General features: G+C 38.9%; 2 protein-coding genes across 2 annotated transcripts in view; both read right to left on the reverse strand.

Annotated features, from left to right (window-relative positions):
• Positions 1 to 15113, reverse strand: part of LOC145768731 (uncharacterized) — a 51077-nt gene extending 35964 nt beyond the window's left edge. The window contains exons 1-9 of the mRNA XM_082580311.1: positions 15078 to 15113; positions 14510 to 14717; positions 13741 to 13835; positions 12706 to 12798; positions 12286 to 12402; positions 9214 to 9336; positions 5247 to 6412; positions 1901 to 2949; positions 780 to 902 (exon numbers count right to left, since the gene is read on the reverse strand). Of these exons, the coding sequence (XP_082436437.1) occupies positions 780 to 902; positions 1901 to 2949; positions 5247 to 6412; positions 9214 to 9336; positions 12286 to 12402; positions 12706 to 12798; positions 13741 to 13835; positions 14510 to 14610 (2867 nt within the window). The 5' untranslated portion in view covers positions 14611 to 14717; positions 15078 to 15113. The remainder of the gene's footprint in view (positions 1 to 779; positions 903 to 1900; positions 2950 to 5246; positions 6413 to 9213; positions 9337 to 12285; positions 12403 to 12705; positions 12799 to 13740; positions 13836 to 14509; positions 14718 to 15077) is intronic.
• LOC145768865 (uncharacterized) lies at positions 15043 to 16926 on the reverse strand. Its single transcript, XM_082580471.1, has 3 exons — positions 16637 to 16926; positions 15405 to 15617; positions 15043 to 15154 (listed from the first exon to the last, which is right to left on the reverse strand). The coding sequence occupies exons 1-3, from the start codon at positions 16924 to 16926 to the stop codon at positions 15043 to 15045; spliced, it is 615 nt and encodes a 204-aa protein (XP_082436597.1).
• Between the last annotated feature and the right edge of the window lie 4323 nt (positions 16927 to 21249).

Genomic DNA, 21249 nt, shown 5'->3' on the forward strand with positions numbered 1-21249 from the left:
TCATTCATGGACAGCATCCGCCTAGATTAGGTTGTCTCTAAATAACGGTTATAGACGTCTTCCGGTCGTGATAGACTGAATCAATGATGTAAGAAAAATCATAAAATTGAAAGTGGGAAACCCTGACTTACCTAGTCGCATAATGAACATAAAAAACAACAAGGGGCAAATTGAGTTCACACATTTTTGTTTCAACGTTGGTTTTAACAGTAAATAACATTGAATCAACGTCAAAATGGCATTTTGCGGATGCGTGATTTGATTGTACTCAATAACCAGCTAGCAAAACCCGTCGTTTTTCACATTGATTCAACGTCTTGAAGAATTCATTTGGACGATAGTCTAGCGGTGCACTGCCAGAGAGATTCAATGTCGCGTGATTAAATGTCACCAAACCAGAATACACGGGGTTTCTGATCAGGAATCCAAACTTTTGAGACTGTTAGACGCAAAAATGTGACAAACAATTTATATTCTGCGAAGCTAAAAAACACAATAAAGACCGTAATTGTATCCACAGCACAAAGAGTGGCAGCCACGTCGGAAAATCGCTTCGAATCAAAATATGAAAAACATACACACAACACACATACTGCAGCATACGAGTTACAAGCAAAGTACACAATGTACGCTGTATCAACGTAGTTGAACGTTAAAAATAGGTTAAAAGTAACCGATTTTGATTGAAGACACGTTTTCTCCTGACCAGACCTCACTGACTAACCCTGCCTAAAATGATGACAATTATATGATGAAAAAACTTAAACTCAGCTATCTACCTTTGGTTTTCAGCTTCTCTTTCAGAGCTTCTTTCTTCCCAGGCGGATGCCGTTCCGGCTACATCCGGGATCGAGCATTCCTGATCCGTTTGGGATTCGGACTTGATCCTATCTTGCAAAGACCTGGAAAACGAGATCTATTCAATATGAGGCATATATTTCAACCTACCTGATAAAAGTTGTCCTTTCACGTAATTCTCACCATGTTAGACATTAAAACCATGTAAAAAAAAACTTTTGTGAGCTGAGAGGACCAGTTTGTGGTATCAATACTCCAGCACCCTGAAATAATTAACTTAACAGCTCAACGACATAACAAATTGGATAAAAAATAAAAATGCTTTGAGCGCCGCAGCTGGCCATGTTGTAAGAGTTGTAGTGGAAAAGATTTGTACATAAAAGGTTTGCAGATATTTAAAAATTTAAATCAATCAATTGCAATTTGCATCAATATAAAAAGGGCCAATTTTGCTGACTCACGTCAAGGAAGTCTGTCAGTCAATAGAAATACTTCATTATGTAACATTGACATGATGCAACAATAGCAAAAAGTGCAAGAAAGCTTTACTATTGTTGTTAAATTTCCAGCAGTTCTCATGACATGGCCTTGAACAAAGGTTGGCACATGCTTCTATTTTCAATTGAACTATTTACACCTACCACCTACGTCCTACAATCCTACATAGATTGCAGACTTCACCTAGTTGTGTGGCAAACGCACTAAGCCGAATCTGCATCACGTGATTTAATATTCTTTGTTGCAATGATTTAGGTAACAATGCTTAAAAAGCATGCTCAACCATATGGTGTAACGTTATGTGCTTTCTATTGGCATTCAGCAGAATATCAACCTTCACTAAGTCTAAGGAAAAAGTGCACAGCCAATCGACCAGTGTTAGTGGTTAATATTACAGTGAAACGTTGGTGAAACAAATCGAGCTATGACACGGACAAACCAGTCGTTTTTTACATTGATTTAACGTCTGCAGACGTCAAATCAATGTAAAAAACGACTGATTTGCTTCTGAGATGTAACTTGAAACTCCTCCTGGAAATTCCGTTGAATGTTCCCCAAAATTCAGATTAAAAATCACAAACGATTTTTTACATCAATGACTTACACTCTTCTTCCCTTTAAAGGACTCGTCGTCTTCTTCTGACTCGCTCTGTGTTCCCATATCTGACGGACGTTGTTGACTTGCTCCGGACATTTGTTGATGTCTTCCTCCTCATCTTCGGAAGAGGTGGTCGATGAGATGGTTGGGACGTCGGATAAATCGTCATTGGAGTAAATGCCATCCAAGGAATCAGCATCAGAGTATTCTTGGGGTCTTGAAGATGGTTTAGGAGACTGAAGAGGCATTCTAACAGGAGAAGTGGGAGTGTTTTTAACTGGAGAACTAGGCTCCTCTTTCACAGGAAGAGATTTTACTGGAGGGGGAGACTTCGATTTTCTTACTGATAGATTCCTTTGCACTTCATGTTGTTGGGATTTATTTTCAAACATACTTTTAACATCATTGACAGGCGTTGTCGCTGCTTTAGGAGAAGAGGGCGTATTATCAGTAGATCGACGACTTTCATCAACATTGCTTTGAGACATGTTCTGGAACAACGCCTTTGCGCCTTTCAGCCTTCCCATTGTGCTGGAGTCAAACGCTTCGTCTTGCGTAGCGTCGTAAGCGCTTTGCTTCTTCACCTTCTTGCTTTCCCACATCGACAACATCGATCCAACTTTGCGGGGTTCCAACGTCTCATCGTCGGCGTCGGCTTTATTGTCACTCTCGATGGTGACCGGCCGGCGCTGCTTCACCGGGGTGCCCTCAGTGGGAGTCGAACCAGCCTCCCAGATGGTTTTGGCTTCCCCGGAACGACTACGCATTCCTTCCAGTTCGTGAGTTGTCGATGTAACAGGCTTCTTCCTCTCCACCGCTTTCGTCTCCCACATCGCCATCATGTTTCCCACTTTGGCCGGCTGCTCGCCTACGTCATCACCTGTCGTCGTGACGTCATCGCTGATGGGTGTGACGTCACGGCCGTTGAGAGTGACGTCATTTGGCGGCTTGGTGGTGCTGATTCCATTGGAGTATTGGTGTTGTTGTCTTTCAACTCGCTTCTTTTTTTCAGGTTTGGCTTTTTTTTCTTGTGACGAAATGGATGCGTCAGTATCCTGCAAAATACGACGTCAAAGTTACATCAGCAACGACAGCAGCCTTCAAAACTTGCATTGTGTTGTTTGCAATGTGGACAAAACATAAATTCAAATCAATAGTGACAAAAAATTACGTTTCAAAATATAAAAAAATATGTTGGTTGTCATCATTGCGTGCATTTGACCTGACAAACTTGTAGTACATATTTTTTATAGACAAGAAAGTTACAGAGAACACAAGAACTGATATCTAATCCTGCGCTCACTACAGGAGGTAACGTCCACTCCACAAACTAATTTCCATTTATCAGTTGTAAAAGCTATCGCTGAGTAAGTTGTAAAAGGAAGCTATCGCTGAGTGGTAAACCTGATAAGATTGTGAATCCAACTGTGATTTGATCTAGTTTTTTGCATCGAGTTTCGCATGCCTTAATTTTACACATCTACAGTAAACCCACAGTTTAACATATTACAAATCCCATTTATGACAGCTATCGTAGCTACGGTGTGTACTGGGACGAAGGAAATGAAAACAATTTGGGTCAATCAGGATACTGATGTAACATGAAAACACAAAAGAATCTACAATCAAACAGAAACAAAAATTTAATCTCAGCAGCAAAAAAAGTCAACACGATCTTGGATAATTAAGGTCGGAGGAAGAAAATGCTAATGTGCCGCTGGTGGAAACGTTTTCTTCACTTATAAATTGGGACAATCAATCAAAATACTAATTTGGACCAAAAACGCCCAAATATGATCAATGATATTTAGAAAGGTGAAAAAAATTATTAAGTCATAGAATAATTAAGCACTAATTGGTTTGAGCTGTTAACAATTCATCATGAAGAGCACAGTACGTGTACTCGTCAGAACGGCATGACAGAGCGTGTAAAGGTTGAAGAGGTCGTTTTCATAACTCTTTGATTGAACCAATCAATGCTTTGTCATTCCATAAAGATTTTATCTGACTACTTCCTTTCAAATTCACTTTGCAGACAACCTTCATACCCTGATTAAGAAATCAAAAGGTGTGGTGTCAAGTTCATTATATTCAAAACGTTTTTGAAATCGAGACATAACGCAAATCGCATGTAGAACAAATCCAAACCGTGAAATAGTTTTTCAGTAGGACGGCAACGACTCAGTGACTTAATTCAGATGTCACAACTATATCAATGAGCTTTGACGAGCTTTTTTGATCACAACTAAAAACAACATACAGTAATTACAAGCAATGCAGAAATCCATGTAGATTACAAGCCTTGGATTCAGGACGCAACTAATACTGGACCAGGTGGGCATCTGTAGTTAAAATGGATCAATAAGCCATGTTCTATGCAAATGTCGCGCTCAAATCAAAGAGACCCAATTTTTGTAGTTAGCTTAGCCTTAGTAGAACGGCATTTTGAAGTCAGATAAAACTAATACACTCTAATCTAATTGAAGGAGTGCATGTCAGTTAGATTACAGTATATTGGAGATAACAACTTTATTTTGACAAGCCGCATCATTTTAAAAATAATTCAATGTTTATGTATTATTTATTGCAATAAAATCAGCAATCAGTGTTTTCCAACGGAAGTCCATGTTAGTTTAAAAGCGCCAAAGAAAAATGCAGTCTAAGTTAACAGTGTGCGCTTGAGAGCAAAACCAGAAAAAAAACGTGACAAAAACAAATATAACGAATTTCCGCTATATGAGGCCGAGAGATCACGTTAACGGGAAGCTTTGTTATGTTGGGGGATTATATAAACAGCCATTTTAATCAACGGTCTAATTAAACATATGTGCTAGGTGGAAAATGCTAAAAAAACGGCCCTTTTGGCGCTCACTTGTACTGCAAATTAGGTTAATCCCTTAAGTTTAATGCAAGCTATCATAAAATACAGCTGAAACTTTTCTGCACTTAGCCTGTCAAGGGGTGACCTACCCCAGCCCGCTATGCGTCACGCCCCTGGATGCTATTACTGTGATAACGTGCAGCACGAACTGATGAGTTGAGGTTGATTGCGCTCACGCAAACCGCACAGACCAGCATTCAACAATCAGCTGCTTTCAGTGTTGTGCAGGTTTTTCCAGGAATATGACCACCAATGACACACAAAAGAGGTTTGCTCGATGTTAAAGTTACGTAAAAGTATGTTTTTTTGTAGTTTATGTAATTTGTGTGTAATAATATATGCTTAAGTTTTAAAAAAAATACATATTCTGATCAGAAATTATTAAGTTTCACATGACATTGCGGTCTAATGTCCATTGGATAATCATTAAGCAATGTTTTACCAACGTATAAGTTTTTAGTCACAACTCACCGCATCATCAAGCCAAGCCATATCAATGTCACTGTCATCACTGCTGTGGTCCGATAATACCGATTCGGTGTCCGATGAAGACTCCTTCTCATATTTCAACACAACTTCGCGAAGTTTCGCTCGGCGCTGGGCAACAGATAGCTTCTGGAACTTGGTTTTAGCGAAGGGGGCTCTTTGGGTCGATACAGACATTTTCGGTTTTTCTTCAGGTTCTTGGGTCTTTGTTGAATTTTTATCAAGTCCAGACGTAGAGCTCGTTGCCAACGTGAAATTTTCAGGCAGAAAACCGCTGCTGGTCAAATGCTCTCTTTCAGTGCTAAAAGGATCGCTAGAAGATGTTTTAAGAACGGGACTGAACGAGCACTCGGCGACAGGGCAAGTTATTTCTGGCTCCTGCCTTGATGAATCAACTTTGACTGAATGATCGGCTGCGAGATCGTTCACTGCTTTGCCACCCGAGAGAACTCCACTACACTTCTCCACTCGCTCTGCTCCTTTTCCTCTTTGTTTCTCTTTTGCTCTCTTTTGTGACGCGTTTCCGGAAAGCAGGTGGCTTCCTGCTGTTACGTTTTCCCCTTGTGCTATTGTTGTTGTTGATTTGTCGCCGACAAAATACTTTGAAATGGGGCTCAAATGGGAACTGTTCTGCAATGGGGATTCCTCTGGTACAGTTTCGGTCAGGTTTATCCCCTTTCTATGCCCTCTGGGTTCAGCTTCAGACCGATCAGATTTGAGAGCTCCTTCTAATGTGCTTTGTCTAAAACCGCGACTTTTGATGGTGTCTATTTCTTCAGATAAACGCCGAAACGTATCAATAGCTTCTTCAGCGCTATAATTAATTTCCAATTCGCTTTTTCTTTCTTTGGGTCGGGATTGGGCAAAGATTGGTTCTTCGGATGAAAGTTCAGGTTGAAAAGTGCTTCGTTTCACAGATGTGTTCACTCTGTCCACGATTGAATCGTGTTTCTTTATGTAAAGCTCGGGGTCTTCTATCTTGCCGTATTTGATGAGGCTGTTTCGTTTTCCCGAAGCGTCAGGCTTGTCTTGATTGGTCTCTTTGACCAACGGTTGGTTATGATTCACTCCTTGCCTGTCTCCAGTCGCCAGACGATCAGAAGCAGACGCAGATGCTGATTCACCGCCAGCGCTCGTGCTGTGATGCGTACCTGTTGGTGAAAAACAATCATTTTGAAGTGTTAAAAACCTGTCCAAACGGAAAAGACTTATGTAAGATCAAATGCTGAGTGAGGTGAAAAAGTTAAAAGCACTGACGTGTGGGCAGTGACGTGACTAGAAGTTTTTCTAAGAGATTCAAACACAGCTAAAACCGTTGCATAAACTACCTTTCTTGGCACATTTTTGATGCAAATGCACAATTACGACTCAAAATACAGCTCAAGCGATGACAGGGCATGTTTTATATCTAGCTACTTGGAGGGGTTTGTCTCCTTGTCCACTGCCAGTTGCGCCTCTGTGTGGGTCTATAAAGTTGGGTGTAGCCTACTATGAAGTATGTTGGTTTTAAAATCGCTATCTGTTCTAGACGTTGCCATACGTTGTCACCTAGCAAAAAGCAACTTCATTCTTCAGCTAAAGCTAAAAAAGGAAACAATCTTACTCCATAGACACTTGAAGAAATCTCAATCAAGGCAAATCGTGCGGCCTCAAGTTAACAAAGTCTAATACATAAATGCTATGTTACCATACGTCAAAGCGATGTAAAATAAACAACTTTGGACTATTTAGTTGCACTCGAGTCAAAGCAGTAGATAGTAGGCAAAAATGTTTCACAAAAATAGTAACTCAACACAAAATAATACGAGCGTTCTTGTCTGCAGAGTTAGTGTGAGTTACCAACATTGCTACAAATCGGATGCCGAGAAACATAGTGCATGACATGTTAGATGCAATGTTTCCATTTCCAAACGTGGCGGTCGTCATGCAAGCAAGTTTCACAAGTTTTAATAAACATCTATCCATCCTCACTTGGCAACTATTTTTTACATTGATTGAACGTCTTCAAACGTTGCAATAACGCGAAAAATGGAATGATTTGTTGGCTTGAATTGTACTTGGAATACGTTGTATGCATACCACAGCAACCGGAAAGCAATGGCATGGCTTACTTTACACTTTATAGACTTCAATGTTATGGGAACTTTGTGCCCGACATTAAAAACAAGGATTCCACGCCTACGTAATTCAGGTAAAAGGACGGATTTTGTTTGCCAGAGAAAATAGCAAAATTTTAACGTCGGCATGCAAGCTGGAAATTGCCACAGCAAAATACCATCAAGAACCCTCGTCAAGAGCCACACCTTAAAAGTTTTGAATAATTTTTATAGATTTATAAAATTTAAACAAAAATGCTCTGTTTACGAAAGTTCGTTGAACGGTTACGTCGATTTTAGGTTTAAGCACAAACAGCCAGCTGGTGGAACAATGTAGGCTACTTGGGGAAACGTTGTACAATACGCACATGAAACTTTCCGTGTTGAAAAAACAAACTCAAGTTATCAAATCTCATATTCTGCTTTAATAAAGAAATAAACCAACTGGCAACACCATTTCTCATCCCACAAAATAACTAACAAACTCTGTCTGCATCGGATCAATACAAAGAAAGTGATTTTTTTAGTCGAACCGATGCGCATGGACTTTGCCACAAACTGATGGCTTGTCACAAACAAGAGATAACAATAAATGCAGTCAGTACTTGGAAGCAAAATGACCCGCCATTGGCCATCACCGACTAATTGGAACAAAAAAAGTATTAACAAATATAGAAGTTGTACTATTCCGATCGCGCCAAGCGATCTGTAAAAGGCTTGCACAACAACCTAATTCAAGAGGAAAGAACAGCCAAATGTGGACAGGAAGGAAAATAATTAAGTTTGATGAAGAGCAGTCGGTAACCACATAAAATGTTGTCTCAGACCGTATCGGTTTAAAGTTTTGTTGACGATGGCAAACAGAATTTTCCCAACTCAGCAAATCAGTCCTTAGTTACGTCTGCAGACGTTGAATCAATGTAAAAATGGCGGATTTTTCTGTCTGGATGACGCATGTGATTATGCTGAACCTTTGAAGCAGGCACCCAAGAGAGCAAAACAACCCTTTCGAAACCTGCTGCTGTCAATGATCGTACAACATTCCACCACGAAAAAATATGTAAAAGACGAAACAACAAGCGGAATTAATGATGTGGTCGCCGAGTTAGTCACAAGTTTGGTGATGACAACAGGAAAAGGAAAGAATAAAAAAAATTCGGCAAAACTTTGACCATCAAAAACAACCTCAAAAATGATCCAAATTACATCACTATCACATAAACACACATTTGCTTGCTGCTGCATCATATACGAAGAAAAAACTTCATTATTTATTCATCTGATGACATGCAAACCCGTTATAGAATGCACGATTTCCAAACAGATATCCTGTGGAAATGGCTGCGTGCGTGCTTTTGGCTGTGGCATACCATTGCACAAAAACAAAGCAGAAGTTGTGAGGCTATGATCCTAATTAGCAGAGACAATGACTTTCTGGGAAATGTGAAACAATCTCACGTTTAACTATACATTTACATTGGGGTTCAATTCCAGTTGTTTCCGTTATTACCTATCTGTTTTTCATACAAGTTTAAGTTAAAACAGAGCTAGATTCCATGCAAACAGCCTGGGTTTGTGTGAACAGTGGTTTTTTTTTCAATAACTGTGAGTAACCGCTTCAAAATCGACAGTATTTCTCACATGTACGTATAACGACACCGCAGACTTACTTTTAAACCGTGAAAACAGTTTACAATGGAATGAAGCCCCAGACAGCAAAACCAGTCATTTTTACATTGAACCAACGTCTGCAGACGTTGGTTCAATGTAAAAATGGCGGGTTTTGCATGCTGAGGTGGGACTGAACGCCAAAGCATCATCAGCTCATGTATTTTCCAAATAAAACTTCAACTTACCCGATTTGTGGTTTCCAGGGTGGGCTGGTTGTGTTAGTCTGGACTTCTTTTGCTTTTGGCTTTTTCGGTTCACAACTGGTGACTTAATATCCAGTAATCCAAACGTGTTTTCTTCCTCTGAGTCTAAAAATTACGTTGTACTTGAAAGATGGATTATATGTCACGAAACTAATCTTCAGATAACTCTCATTTTTGTTGTTAAATCTAGGTCTACAAAGAACCCCAAATGACAGAACGAAACAACACACAAAAGGTTTTGAACATAATAACCATATAATGTAGGTAGCCTACCGTAACTGTTTATGAAACGAAAATCGTTTGCAGCCATTGTAAACTCTCTGACAAAAAATAAACTTTGTTCCGGATTATTTCAACGTTAGGACTCAACAAAAATAACATACCGCTTTGGAGCCTGGTTTTGTGCAAATCAACCAACACACGTCGCATCCAGAATACGTTTCTAACTAAATGATTAGTCAAACAAATTGCTGCATTTCTAACCGCTACTATCAATGCCTTCCATATCAAAAACTAAAAAATATAAACAACCACTAAGACGGCGAAATGTACTGAAGGCTTTGGCAGACATTTTCAAGCTTTTTAATAACTGTTATACGGAAATCTTGGCTAAAACAGCTTAACTTAGACATTATTATACTACAAAGTTATCCAACCGGCTAGACAAGCGAGCTGGCCAATGTTTATTAAGAACTGCAACTTTCTGGTCTCACTAAGCTTCTCTAATTACAAACAGAAACGATTTAGAACGTAAATTGTCTAACTGCTGAGGAGCATAGAAAAAATATGAGTTTTACTTGATGTAAATAAAATGTTGTCGAACGTTGCAAAAACTTAAACTAGAACTTTTAAGTAACAATTTTGCAGTTGAGTGCTACATAAATGAGATAGAGCTAACTCTGTAGCAATAGTGTCGGGAAAACTCTGAAATCCTCTTTACAAACGTCAACAACCCTTGAGGCCTAGGCGTTCAGCTATAATAAAAGTCAAACACAATAGATCAGATACAACAGCGATGCTTGGGTTGGCTCTACATGAACTCAGCTTAATTGCCACCAAAAAAGGTGTTTCTAATTCTTTCACTTTCAAAACTCTGCTCGTTTTGCATCTATCTGACATAGCTGTATGTTACTTTGTTGAAAGCGATTAATTGTTTGACGGCTTGACACCTTAACATACTCCTTCTGAGCACAAGGCCATAAAAATTTAAGTCTCAACAACACATGAAATATTGAATGAATCTGCTTTGAATTACCAATACGTCATGGAACATCTGTCTTCGCTTGATCGCTAAACATTTTAAGATAGGGGAGGCAAGACAGATAGAATAAGTAGAAAAAGGCAATAAATTAAAACCTACACTAGAACTAATCGATAACTAAGGTTTTGTGACGTATAATTACTGCTTGTTTGCCGTTTGTTTCACTATCATTGTCAGATTATGCGCACTCATTGTGTATTTTGCACTGCCTCAGTTATACGAGATAACTAGGCCTATAATAATTGGAAAAACTACAAGCGATCTGTTATTTCTTTTATCACACAGTCAATTCAATTAAAAAAAAATTAAGATCGATATTTATTCGAATAAAATGTCCACCTGCATTTTCAACAGTTAAACGTGTTTTTTTTTTTTCAAAGCAAAAGTCTGAAGATGCTCTTTATAGCTTAGAAAGTCGAATTTCTTGTTCAGCAAGAGCAAGCAAACTGGTTCCAATCAGAAACTCAAAGCAGCTTGTACAAACCACTGCGCACCTAGTGGGCGCACGCGAGAACACATTGAGAAATGAAGTTTGAAATATGGAATCACACGAAAAAAAACCATGATGCCCTGCAATGGAGCATGCTACAAACCTTTTCATCTGCGGAGCATTTCTAGAAGATATACCGTAAAATATGATCATGACGAAATTGTCAATAAGTAAAAAATAAATATTTTTCTTTCATCAAAATTAGTTGTTAATGAGAATTAAACAACGGGACACGGCGATTTAATGAGAAAAAAAGCAATTGCTTGTTAGACTTCAATAACTCTGAAAAATGTGACAATTAAGGTCGCGTATTTGATGCAGCATCCAGTTTAGCTCGATAACTATTCCCAGCGGAATAACAGGAAGTCGCGCACCCAGCTGACAAAAACTGTCCATTCTAACGTCACCAGATATTGAAGTTGGGAAACGCGGGTTTTTTTGTTTGTTGGGTTTCTGCAGTTCTTGCAGAAACAAAGAGAAAAGTTATTATTTTATGAACATTTGTCAGATTAATAAAACCAGGCCCACACACAGAGACCAATGTAGGTGTGTGATTGCCTTGATGTCACCATGGTCCTAAAGAACTCAGTTTGGAGCAAAGGAATTCTCTCCCTTTCGCTAAAGTTATTCATTCTGTGTTAAATTAATTATTTAAAATCAAAGTTTGATCTCATTTCCAAATTGTTCGAGATTCATTTACAATCCACCAACCACTAGAATATTTGAAACAGCTGCATCACTACTACCATCTCGCGGTTGCCAATGCCAAGCTAACGTAAACACTTGGTGAAAAAAGAAAGTATTTTGTTGTTGCATTTACTCGATTATTAGCTTTCGTCGTCGTCATTCCATCGTCGTAGCTTCATTCCATAGCTTGCGATCCGACAATTGCTGAACCAACTTTTGTGATATGTTCTCATTGTTAAAGTGTCATGTCGATTACTCGATATATCTTTTGTACCTGAACTGTCGTCTAAGGTTGATTGAAAAAATCAAAAGTCGAACAAAAAAAATTGGCGATATCAACACTTGGCTATAGTCACATATGTTGAGGCGAGTTCTACTGTAGTAACTTTCGTTTTTTTTTTTGTATGCAGAAAAACAATCTCCACGCAAACACGCGTAAAGACGCCCCAGCAAAATGCACGACCAAAGTGAACAGAAGCCTCAGTTGACAGTCTGGTCACGAATATAAACACAGCTGTTAATAGACCAAAGTAAAATAAAAACACACTTTCACCTGTTTCACCTGTTATTTCAACTTTAGTTTCCAACCGATGTTGTGATAAAAGTGTAAACTCACCTTGTGATGTAGATTTGGACATATCAAATACGCTTTCCTCAATGATATTGACTGAATCGCATGAAGATGGAGACGTCGGAAGATCAAGAGTTGGCGATGTTTTGGGAGCAGGTGGATCTGCATCAGTAAAATCGTAATACTTTTTTAAAAAAAAGCTGACACCAGCATGCAGCCTATTGAAGACTATAATTCAAAGAAAACAAAACGCAAATTGCTGAAAAATCTTTCTGGTTAATTGCTCGTGGAGCATTTTTACAAAAGAAAAAAAACGATTTGAAGGCTTCGGTGAAAGATTGCTATAACAGAATTATCAGCAACAAAAATATTAAATTATATATATAAAAAAAAAGTAAATTGAACAAACAGAAAAACAAACCAAAAGCATGCCAAGCGTTAGAGAGAAAGTTGTTAAAAAGTTACCAGAAGAAAGGAAGTCGATCACAGATTTTAATGGCGAGTCTTCCATGAAACTTATGCTCACCCAATCCCCACTGATGTCCGCTACACGGGAACCTTGCGGACAACAATAAAGCTACGTTGATTTAACGTGTGATAACGTTAAATCAATGCAAAAGAAACGTAAGTTTACAGCACAGTGGTTGCAAATCATGCGACTGAATCATGCACAAGCAGAGCTTTAAAGCTGATTTCTCAAGTTGATTTTATAACTTCTTACGTTGCTATCAAAAAATTGAATGAGGCTGTTCAATAACATCATTCGCTCTGCTGGTGTAAATTAAGCTGAAACTAAACTATTTCAGGTCATTGCAGGTGATAATTCGAATTTATTCCGACGTTTTGTATATCACATACAGTTGACTTTTTCAGGTGGGCTGGATCAGGCAATAACTACCCAGACAACAAATCAACCGTTTTTTACATTGATTTAACGTCTGCGGGCGTTAAATCAATGTAAAAAACGGTTGGTTTATTATCTGGGTAGATGTTTAAGTTCACTTCTATTTTTTTTTCGCAAGTTTTCTTTTCGATACGAGGGAAAAACTTTGACAAAATTTTGACATACAAACACTTGCATAAAGCGAAACAAAAAATACCTATGTCATGCTTTTCAAAAATAAAATATGCTTCAATTGGTTCATCGCTCTTGCGCATGCGTGGTCAATAAGATGTGCATATACTTGTGTTGGGTTGACATCGAAGAGTTTCGCTGTTGCTAAAGCCAAGAACAACAACCATGCTTCTCAAAGTCATAAACTACGATTTTGATAAACAGGTTGATCTGTTTTCATGTCCTGCCCTGCTCAAGCAATTGCACTAACCAGCAACCACAATTCACATCGCAACAAAGTTAATTGGCAACAACATGAAGTTATCTTAATGCTTCGTATTTAGAAACGTCTTCAAGATAACCCGTTAAGAAACGCTACACACCTCAAACAAAGCGAAAAATCAAGCTATATTTTCACCAACATCAAACAGATGCACATCTCTTACCTTGGATGGCATTTTCAACAGCCTTTGGCTTGCCAACTAAAGAACGGTTGGAGTCAATATCATCATCACCCAGGTTACCATGACGATGGCGGTGCCTGTGTGAGCAAATGTTTGTTTCAAAGTAAAGTCGTCTCAATGAGCCATCTTGACGTAAATAACCGAAGATTGTTGTTTCGGTGCTTTTCGAGGATCAAATCTTAAGTCACTCAGAAGAGCAACAAACGCATGTGAAGATGTACCGGTAGCCTACTTTCGTTTGCCTTTATAGCCTATCAGGTGATAAAAAGTTGGCATTTGCTCAAAAGGCTTACCCGGTGTTAGACAAAAGAATACCAGCTAAAATAAGCAATACACCAGCAGCCAATGAACGAGGGAGGTACTTCTTCTACAACTTCGTAGCTTGAGGTTTAAAGGTAAATGTCTTTAGTTAGCCCGGCTACAAAGTCTAAAAGCTAAGAAAATGACTAGCATGACAAACAAGGACCGAAATAATCAAAAACAAACAAGTAAAAACACGGCAGTTTGACGAGCGTATATATTTGTTGGAGTCTAGATAACGCTGGGGAGAACACAGAACAAAACAAGATGCCACAATTTCCGTCTTTTTTTCTTTACCGTCTTTCATCTTGTTTTGTTTTGTGGGAGAACACAGAACAAAACAAGATGCCACAATTTCCGTCTTTGGCTTTTCATCCCAGACACCTTTTAATGATAAACAATAAAACGAAAACGAATGAGATTTATACAGAATACAATTAGCTCGCCCTACTTGGCAGAATGAGGTTGCCGTGACGTGTGGTTGATGACAGGAGGGGTGTGATTTGTCACTGACGCTTTGCGCATGCGCTCCTTGTGCCGTTCCATCGCCATTTCCGCACGAGAGGCTCTTCGTTGTCCGCTAGATGGTGCTCGAGAACTCAAGTCGTCTGACGTCACAGTGTTGGATGAGGACGCAGAAGTGGTACGTGACGACGTGCCTGCAAATGCGATTGTTTATAAAGCAGTTTCAGCACAGCCAAGTACACAATAACCACAAACAATTTCCTCAAAACTAAGTGCTAAACAGGAAATATAATTAACGCTATTTTTATAAAATTTGGTTTTGATTTGACGGGGTATTGAACCCGCATCTACCCATTCAAAGGCCAGTACTCTATCCACTTGGCCAATAGGATAAACCAATTTGGGCTATTTAGCGTTAGTTAGCCGTGTTACTTCAGGTACAAGTCACCCATTCAAGAAGTTGCAGGCACATGGGGGAAAGCACACTGGAAGGCGAGTATACAAAATCAATGTGTGAGTCTACGCCACTAGCAAAGACATACAACAAAACTCACGCGATATGGAACTTGACTTTGGATCATTTGCATAGATTCCTTCTATTCCATTTTCTTTGATAACAACATGTGTTTGCCTAGAAACGAGCAAAAGTAAGTAAACTTCAACTGAGTGTTGTTGTTCTCATAATGGAGCACTATCATGTTTTCTTTTTGTTACTATAATGGACAATGGTGCTAGCAAAACCATAGCGACTATGTGCGAAACTAAACCGATATAGTCATCAAAGCGAAAGTAAACGAATGTATTCACTAAATGTTAATTTCACGAGTCAACGTGTCAAATTAACATTAAAACGATTTTCTCCTTTGGGTGAATCAACAGACCTTTCAGCACTGGATTTCTCTACAATCGGTATAGCGGATTGAGACGATTCCGAAGTGTCTTCTTCTGCAGGATCTTTCATATTCCTCCGCCGTGTTAATGCTGGAACGTGAGATTGTTCCAAGTTGGTGGTGTTGGATGATATCCTCCCCTTACGCAAGGATTGGCGAGCAAGAAGAGCCGGGTCTCTAGGAGGCTGAGACGATGCTTGAGGCCTGAGATCGTAAAAACCACGAAGGTTAGCGCTCTTAACTTCATGCTACCGTTTTAAAAATTGAATGATCTATAAACTAAAATGATAAAGTTTTATAAGTGTAAGGCACAATTATCTTTGTTCGGAGCAGTTCAACTTAAAATTATCAAAATTGTTTGTAAAAATTTAAAATTATCAAGATGGTGTAAAGGTATTATCTTTTTAGCGTCACTTCTTGTGGAATTTAAACGCGAAGCTTTGAAGCGAGCTTAGAACTTCCGATTTCTTTACTTAAAAATGGACTAAAAGCAGTCCTAAAATAGTGTAATAAATAATTTGACTGTGGCAACATTCAGGTTCGTTTTGAAAATTTAGTCCTTGCAATTCTACGTAATAGAGTAAGTCAATAACACAGGTCCGACCAAAAGATTAAGCCTGCGTGAATTGGTTGCTTACACATGAAGTGTTAAAAGTGCAGCATTCCCTTTGCCAGTGGTGACTCACCTATCACATACAGTGCAAACAAAATCTCACGTTATAGTAGCTGATCCAAACGCTAACTATAAATCGCCGTTGTGGATCGTTTAATAAACGTATAAATCAACTACACTAACGACCTGTAGTCGTTTGAGTAGTTATTGTTAAAGTCCACTGTTTGCACAATGCTCATGCTTGTTGTGACGCAACAGATAACCCAGCTCACAAAAGTAGCTTTTTATACGCTTGAAAATGGCTATTTTGCATGCTGGAAGAGTGCAGGATGACTCGTGTACCAGCTTGCCAGCCTAGTGGTTATCCCCTTCAACTCTGGCGCTGGGAGACCTGGGTTCGATGCTTGGTCGGGCCGGGTCGTGCCAAAGACTTTAAAAACGGCATACCGATTGTGTTTTTTGTTACATAACCCAGTAAAGATAAGTCGGTAATAAAGTGGTGACATCGCAAACATGATACAAAATAAAAAAAGAGCGTTATCGTTAAAAACCTTTAGCAGTTGAAAAGCGACGATAAATAAACCATAACATTATTATTATTGTTACTGACCTGTGTGAACGACGGAAGTTACTGCCAGGAGTGGAGCCGTCCGATGGCCTGTAAGATCGTTGAAATGGAGATGCGGAAGGGGTTGATGTGGATCTTACTTCTTTTTGAAACCGCTGAAGATTTTCCAGAAATTTATTTTTTGCTTTAGCGGCGATTTCTGCCTTTGCTGAAGCTTTCCTTTCGGCTTTGGAAGCAGCTAGCTTTCCCGATGACCTTCGGTTGCTTTCTTGACCTTTTGTCAAACTTTGATCATTTTCTTTGCCTGAAGTAGATCTGCTGTACCAAAGCATAAGAGTTATGATGATAAGCGTTAATTTCATTCGAATCTCGTTGATTTTACGAATTTAAAGACAACCAAAAACATATGCTGTAATATCGAACTCTTGGAAAGTGAAAATTATCATTAGATTTTATCAGTGCCGTCTAGCAATAGACGCACATCATCGCTTCGTGAAAAAGAAGACTACCACCTTCAAGGATCCAGGTCCGGTCTGGCCGCTACGTATCCCGGATGATAAATCAGAAAACAAAAAGCACATGTCTTTTCTACTTAATTTGTGGACATATGACCACACACTTATCTAACCATGAAGAAACTAATCGCGTTTGACCCACAAAACGTTGAAATAAAAGTAAACTATCACTTACAGTACAAAGCTTGGTGATTGCATACCTGATAGTATCGTAAAAGCAGACGAATTGAACATATTACTAGCTAAATTAAATGAATAAACCACTTTTCTGATCAAAATCCTACAACACAGATTCTTTTAGTTTTAAAAAATATCATCTTGCGTTGTTTTAGTGACTGCAAACTAGGTTACCGCAAGATGTTACGTATGACAACCAGCTTTATTTTCCAATGTTTCGTCAGTCAGCACGACTGACTTTATCAAGGGGCTGAAACAGGTAAAACTTTATCAGCACCCCTGGGTAGTCAGTCGTGTTGACGGACGAAACGTCGGAAAAATAATTCTGGTTATTATTTTTAAAACCTCGTGGTAGCCTAGTTTGCAGTCACCAGCAAAACGCAGGATATTGTTTTATAATCAGCTGCCGTATTCTGTGTTCTTTTAGTCTGTTGATCTACATTACCAAATCATTAACTGAAAGTGGTACCTGGATGTAAATACTTCAGAACTAACTGCCACCGTTTAAAGTGAAAAAAATGAAACGTAATTTTAACTTGAAAATGATATCAACATAAGCTTCTGTTTCATAAATTTTGTGGCTGAGACATCCATCTCTTAGCGACATATGGCTTCAAATTCGAGAAAATTGATTGTTAAATACTACTCTCGTGCGGCGATGAAAACCAATAAATTACAATTCCAGTTCGATACAAAGATCTAAGAGACAAAATGTCAAAAGATCGTTTGCTTTGGCCAAGCTCATTGAAACGTACAGTAATAGTCAAATAACAATTCGTGGGTATTTACAGAAACTCAGTAGCTTTCTTGGCAAAAAAGCAAGTAAATATTTCTCACCAGTAAAAATACACGCTGTTGCTAGCGTTGGTTTCAGACATAAACATATAGCCTTGGCTTCAGTCCCTTACTCAGGAATAAAACGTAAAAACACTGCTGGGACATCACCACGTTTTGATGCAGTGTCATCTTTTACAACACATTGAGTTGAAGTTAAAACGTACTTACCCAATAAGGACATTTTGAACGACAGCGGCAAGAAGCGAACATGGTGTTGTGCCAGAGGCACAAGTAATAAAGTGTGCAAATACTAAAAGAGGTACAAAAATATCATATTGAGATTGCCAGAGCGGGGGTGGATTGTAGTTCACCTCCCATAAGACCCTATCTCATTGCGCCCTTTCTGCTACACAGGAGGGGTCCGTATGTCGTGCTATAAGTTACACTACTAAAACAACCGTCTTTAGGCATAAGCAAGGCCGATGAGAGGGGAGTACGGCGTACCCTTGAGGGCCTAGGCCTGTGTTTGTTGGGGGCCCGAAATAGTGGTTTTATAGTTTAAGCGCAAAAATGTTTAGTTAAAACCATCCTAAACGACTGATTTCAAGCATGAAAGTTGTTATTCTTTAGTCCTGGGGGGCCCGTAACCTAGCAAAAGGGCCCAGAAAGGTAATCGAGTGCTTTGCGAGCAAATTAGAGGCCCAAAGTGGTAATTTAATGCTTTACGAGCAAAAATGTTCTGTTAAAAGCACCCTAAATTAAATCATAAAAGTTAGTTATTCTCCTGTCCGGGGGGAGGGGCATAGTGTAGCAAAAGCAGGTTTAAGAAAAACCCGGGCAAAAAACCCGGGTGTTTTTGTTTTTTTGTGTTTTTTAAAAACTATTTGACAAAGGTAGTTTCACGCTTATTTCACTTCAAAATGAATTTCGGAGTTAGAGCAGGAGCCGGAGAATACTTTCGGAGCAGGACCGTAGCCGGAGTCAAAAAAAGTGACTTCTCTCGTTCACCTCTGCTAGTGCTGGGCATATGTGGTGAATGCAAAAGTTAATGAAGAAAGGTTAGGATTGGTCAGATGATTAACTTGATTATGTTTTAACAAGATGTTATGTTTAGGCCTTGGTAGAAAGCTTGGCTTGTACTAGATCAGAGGTGACGAACCTGCGGCCCGACAAAGAATTTTAGGCGGCCGCAAAATAATTTGACAATCGCTCATGCATTAAAGACAAAAGACATCTCAAAGCTGTTTTATGCCTTCACTGGTACCCCTTTCCTTTGCTACAGGTCGAGGCTGACAGATGAAAATCTTAGTATCCAGTTGAGAGTTGCCACATCGTCTGTTCGACCTAATATTGAACGCTTAGTCAAGCAAAAAACTTTCCAAAAATCCCACTAAGCAAAAAAAATTCAATGCTTCAATGTTATTTTTTAATATTTTATGCTTCAATGCTGCATTTGACAGTTTCAGCTGTATGATTCGCATGAGCTTTTGTTTGTTGTTTGAAAAATAAATATCATTAACTGATTTGTTGTTTCGGAGCATAATGGTCGAAACATGCAGTCAACTTGAGCAAAAAGGATAGAGCCAAAAAAAGAAGAAATCATACTCATATGAAAGCAAACGCTTCGAAAACTAAACTGTCTTCCTTATCAGTGCAAGTACTGTTGCTCTATCCCTTTTGCTCAAGTTGATTTGTTTTTATTTTTTACTGTTGTAGGCTACGTTTCGATTCTGCGTAAGATAATTTCAACTGTGTGGGTTTTATTACTTTCATCTGCTGTTTGTTACTTTTCATGAATAATATCTTGAATCGCTTCTAAAAGATTTCATAGTAGGTTACAATTAAAAAGTTGTGTGGCCCGATAACTCATGTGTAATTGACAAAGTGGCCCGCGACCGCAAAAAGGTTCGTCACCCCTGTACTAGATAGCCTACATATAACACTCAGCAACGTTAACGGATTTAACAGTAAACACACAAAAAAACATGAAAAAACTACTAAATCCAACGTTTTCGACACCACATAGTGTCCTCTTCAGAAATAATTATAAGCTACATCTAAGAGAAATAAAAAAATGAATTTAAATTTTTTACATTAAAGATGTACAAGCGACACCTCTCAACAGCACCATCAACAACTGACACACGAATTCAATGCAGGATACACAAATTGGCGAGGGACAGATCACATGATATGCACAACACAAAATAATAGTTTTGTTGCAGCCTGATACTATTATTGCGCACATATGTCCAATTCTGCAGTAAAATGTTGTGTGGTGTGCAATACGCCTAAGCAAACATTACACTTTTTGCCCATGAAAGGGGGCCCGGAGTTAGAGGGGGGCCCGGAATGACTCTTCGTACCCCTAGTGAAAATTTCTCTCAGAGGCCCCGGGGCCTGGGCATAAGACGTTCATCAGGTCATCTAAGATACTCAACCGTTAATAGTTTCACCACCATTCCATACATACAGGCAGTTTCTGAGTCGATGAGGCGAGCATTGAATCGCGTCGGAGTTATAGTCGCTATGAAACCATTTCGAACCATCGGCAACATTTTATCACTACCAAAAGACTTAACCCCCTTTTCACAATAAATGTGGTGTTGTTTATAAAATTCCAGTTTAGTTTGGCCAAACTGGACGCAGCATAAATTCCCAGGTCAAAGAACATCGCAGAACTGTCAAAAATATAGAAGATGAAAAGTCAAAAGAAGATCACAGAATTACCTGGTCAGAAAACAAAATTTTGAAAAATGAAACAAATTATTATGCACGAACCACGGCAGAAAGTTGCTTCATCAACATTACGTCAAAACAATGCAATGTACCCAACCGAAACGATGGAAATCGGTTACCGAAAACTTATAAATCGTTATTGTCTTGACACGCAAGCTGCATGCCTATTTGAACATAGTTGGTAGCGTTATTGTAATTTATTTCGTCTCGAATCTTTATTGGTCTCCACTGCTTCGAATTTATGTTTAATGTTGGAAGTTTTTACGTAATTTAACGTGGAAAGTAACAGCTCGCACATCTTTGGCCAATCTTTAAAATAATATGCGTTTCATTTTTTCTTGCCTTCAACCGCACTGCAGTATACATTTTATGCTATTCGCTCTGAGGATGCGCATTGTCATGATGCGCATTGTCATGATGTCCAAAACGTCAGTGAAGCAATAAATC

Source organism: Aplidium turbinatum, chromosome 4 (assembly GCF_918807975.1).
Source record: "Aplidium turbinatum chromosome 4, kaAplTurb1.1, whole genome shotgun sequence".
NCBI classification, from domain to species: domain Eukaryota; kingdom Metazoa; phylum Chordata; class Ascidiacea; order Aplousobranchia; family Polyclinidae; genus Aplidium; species Aplidium turbinatum.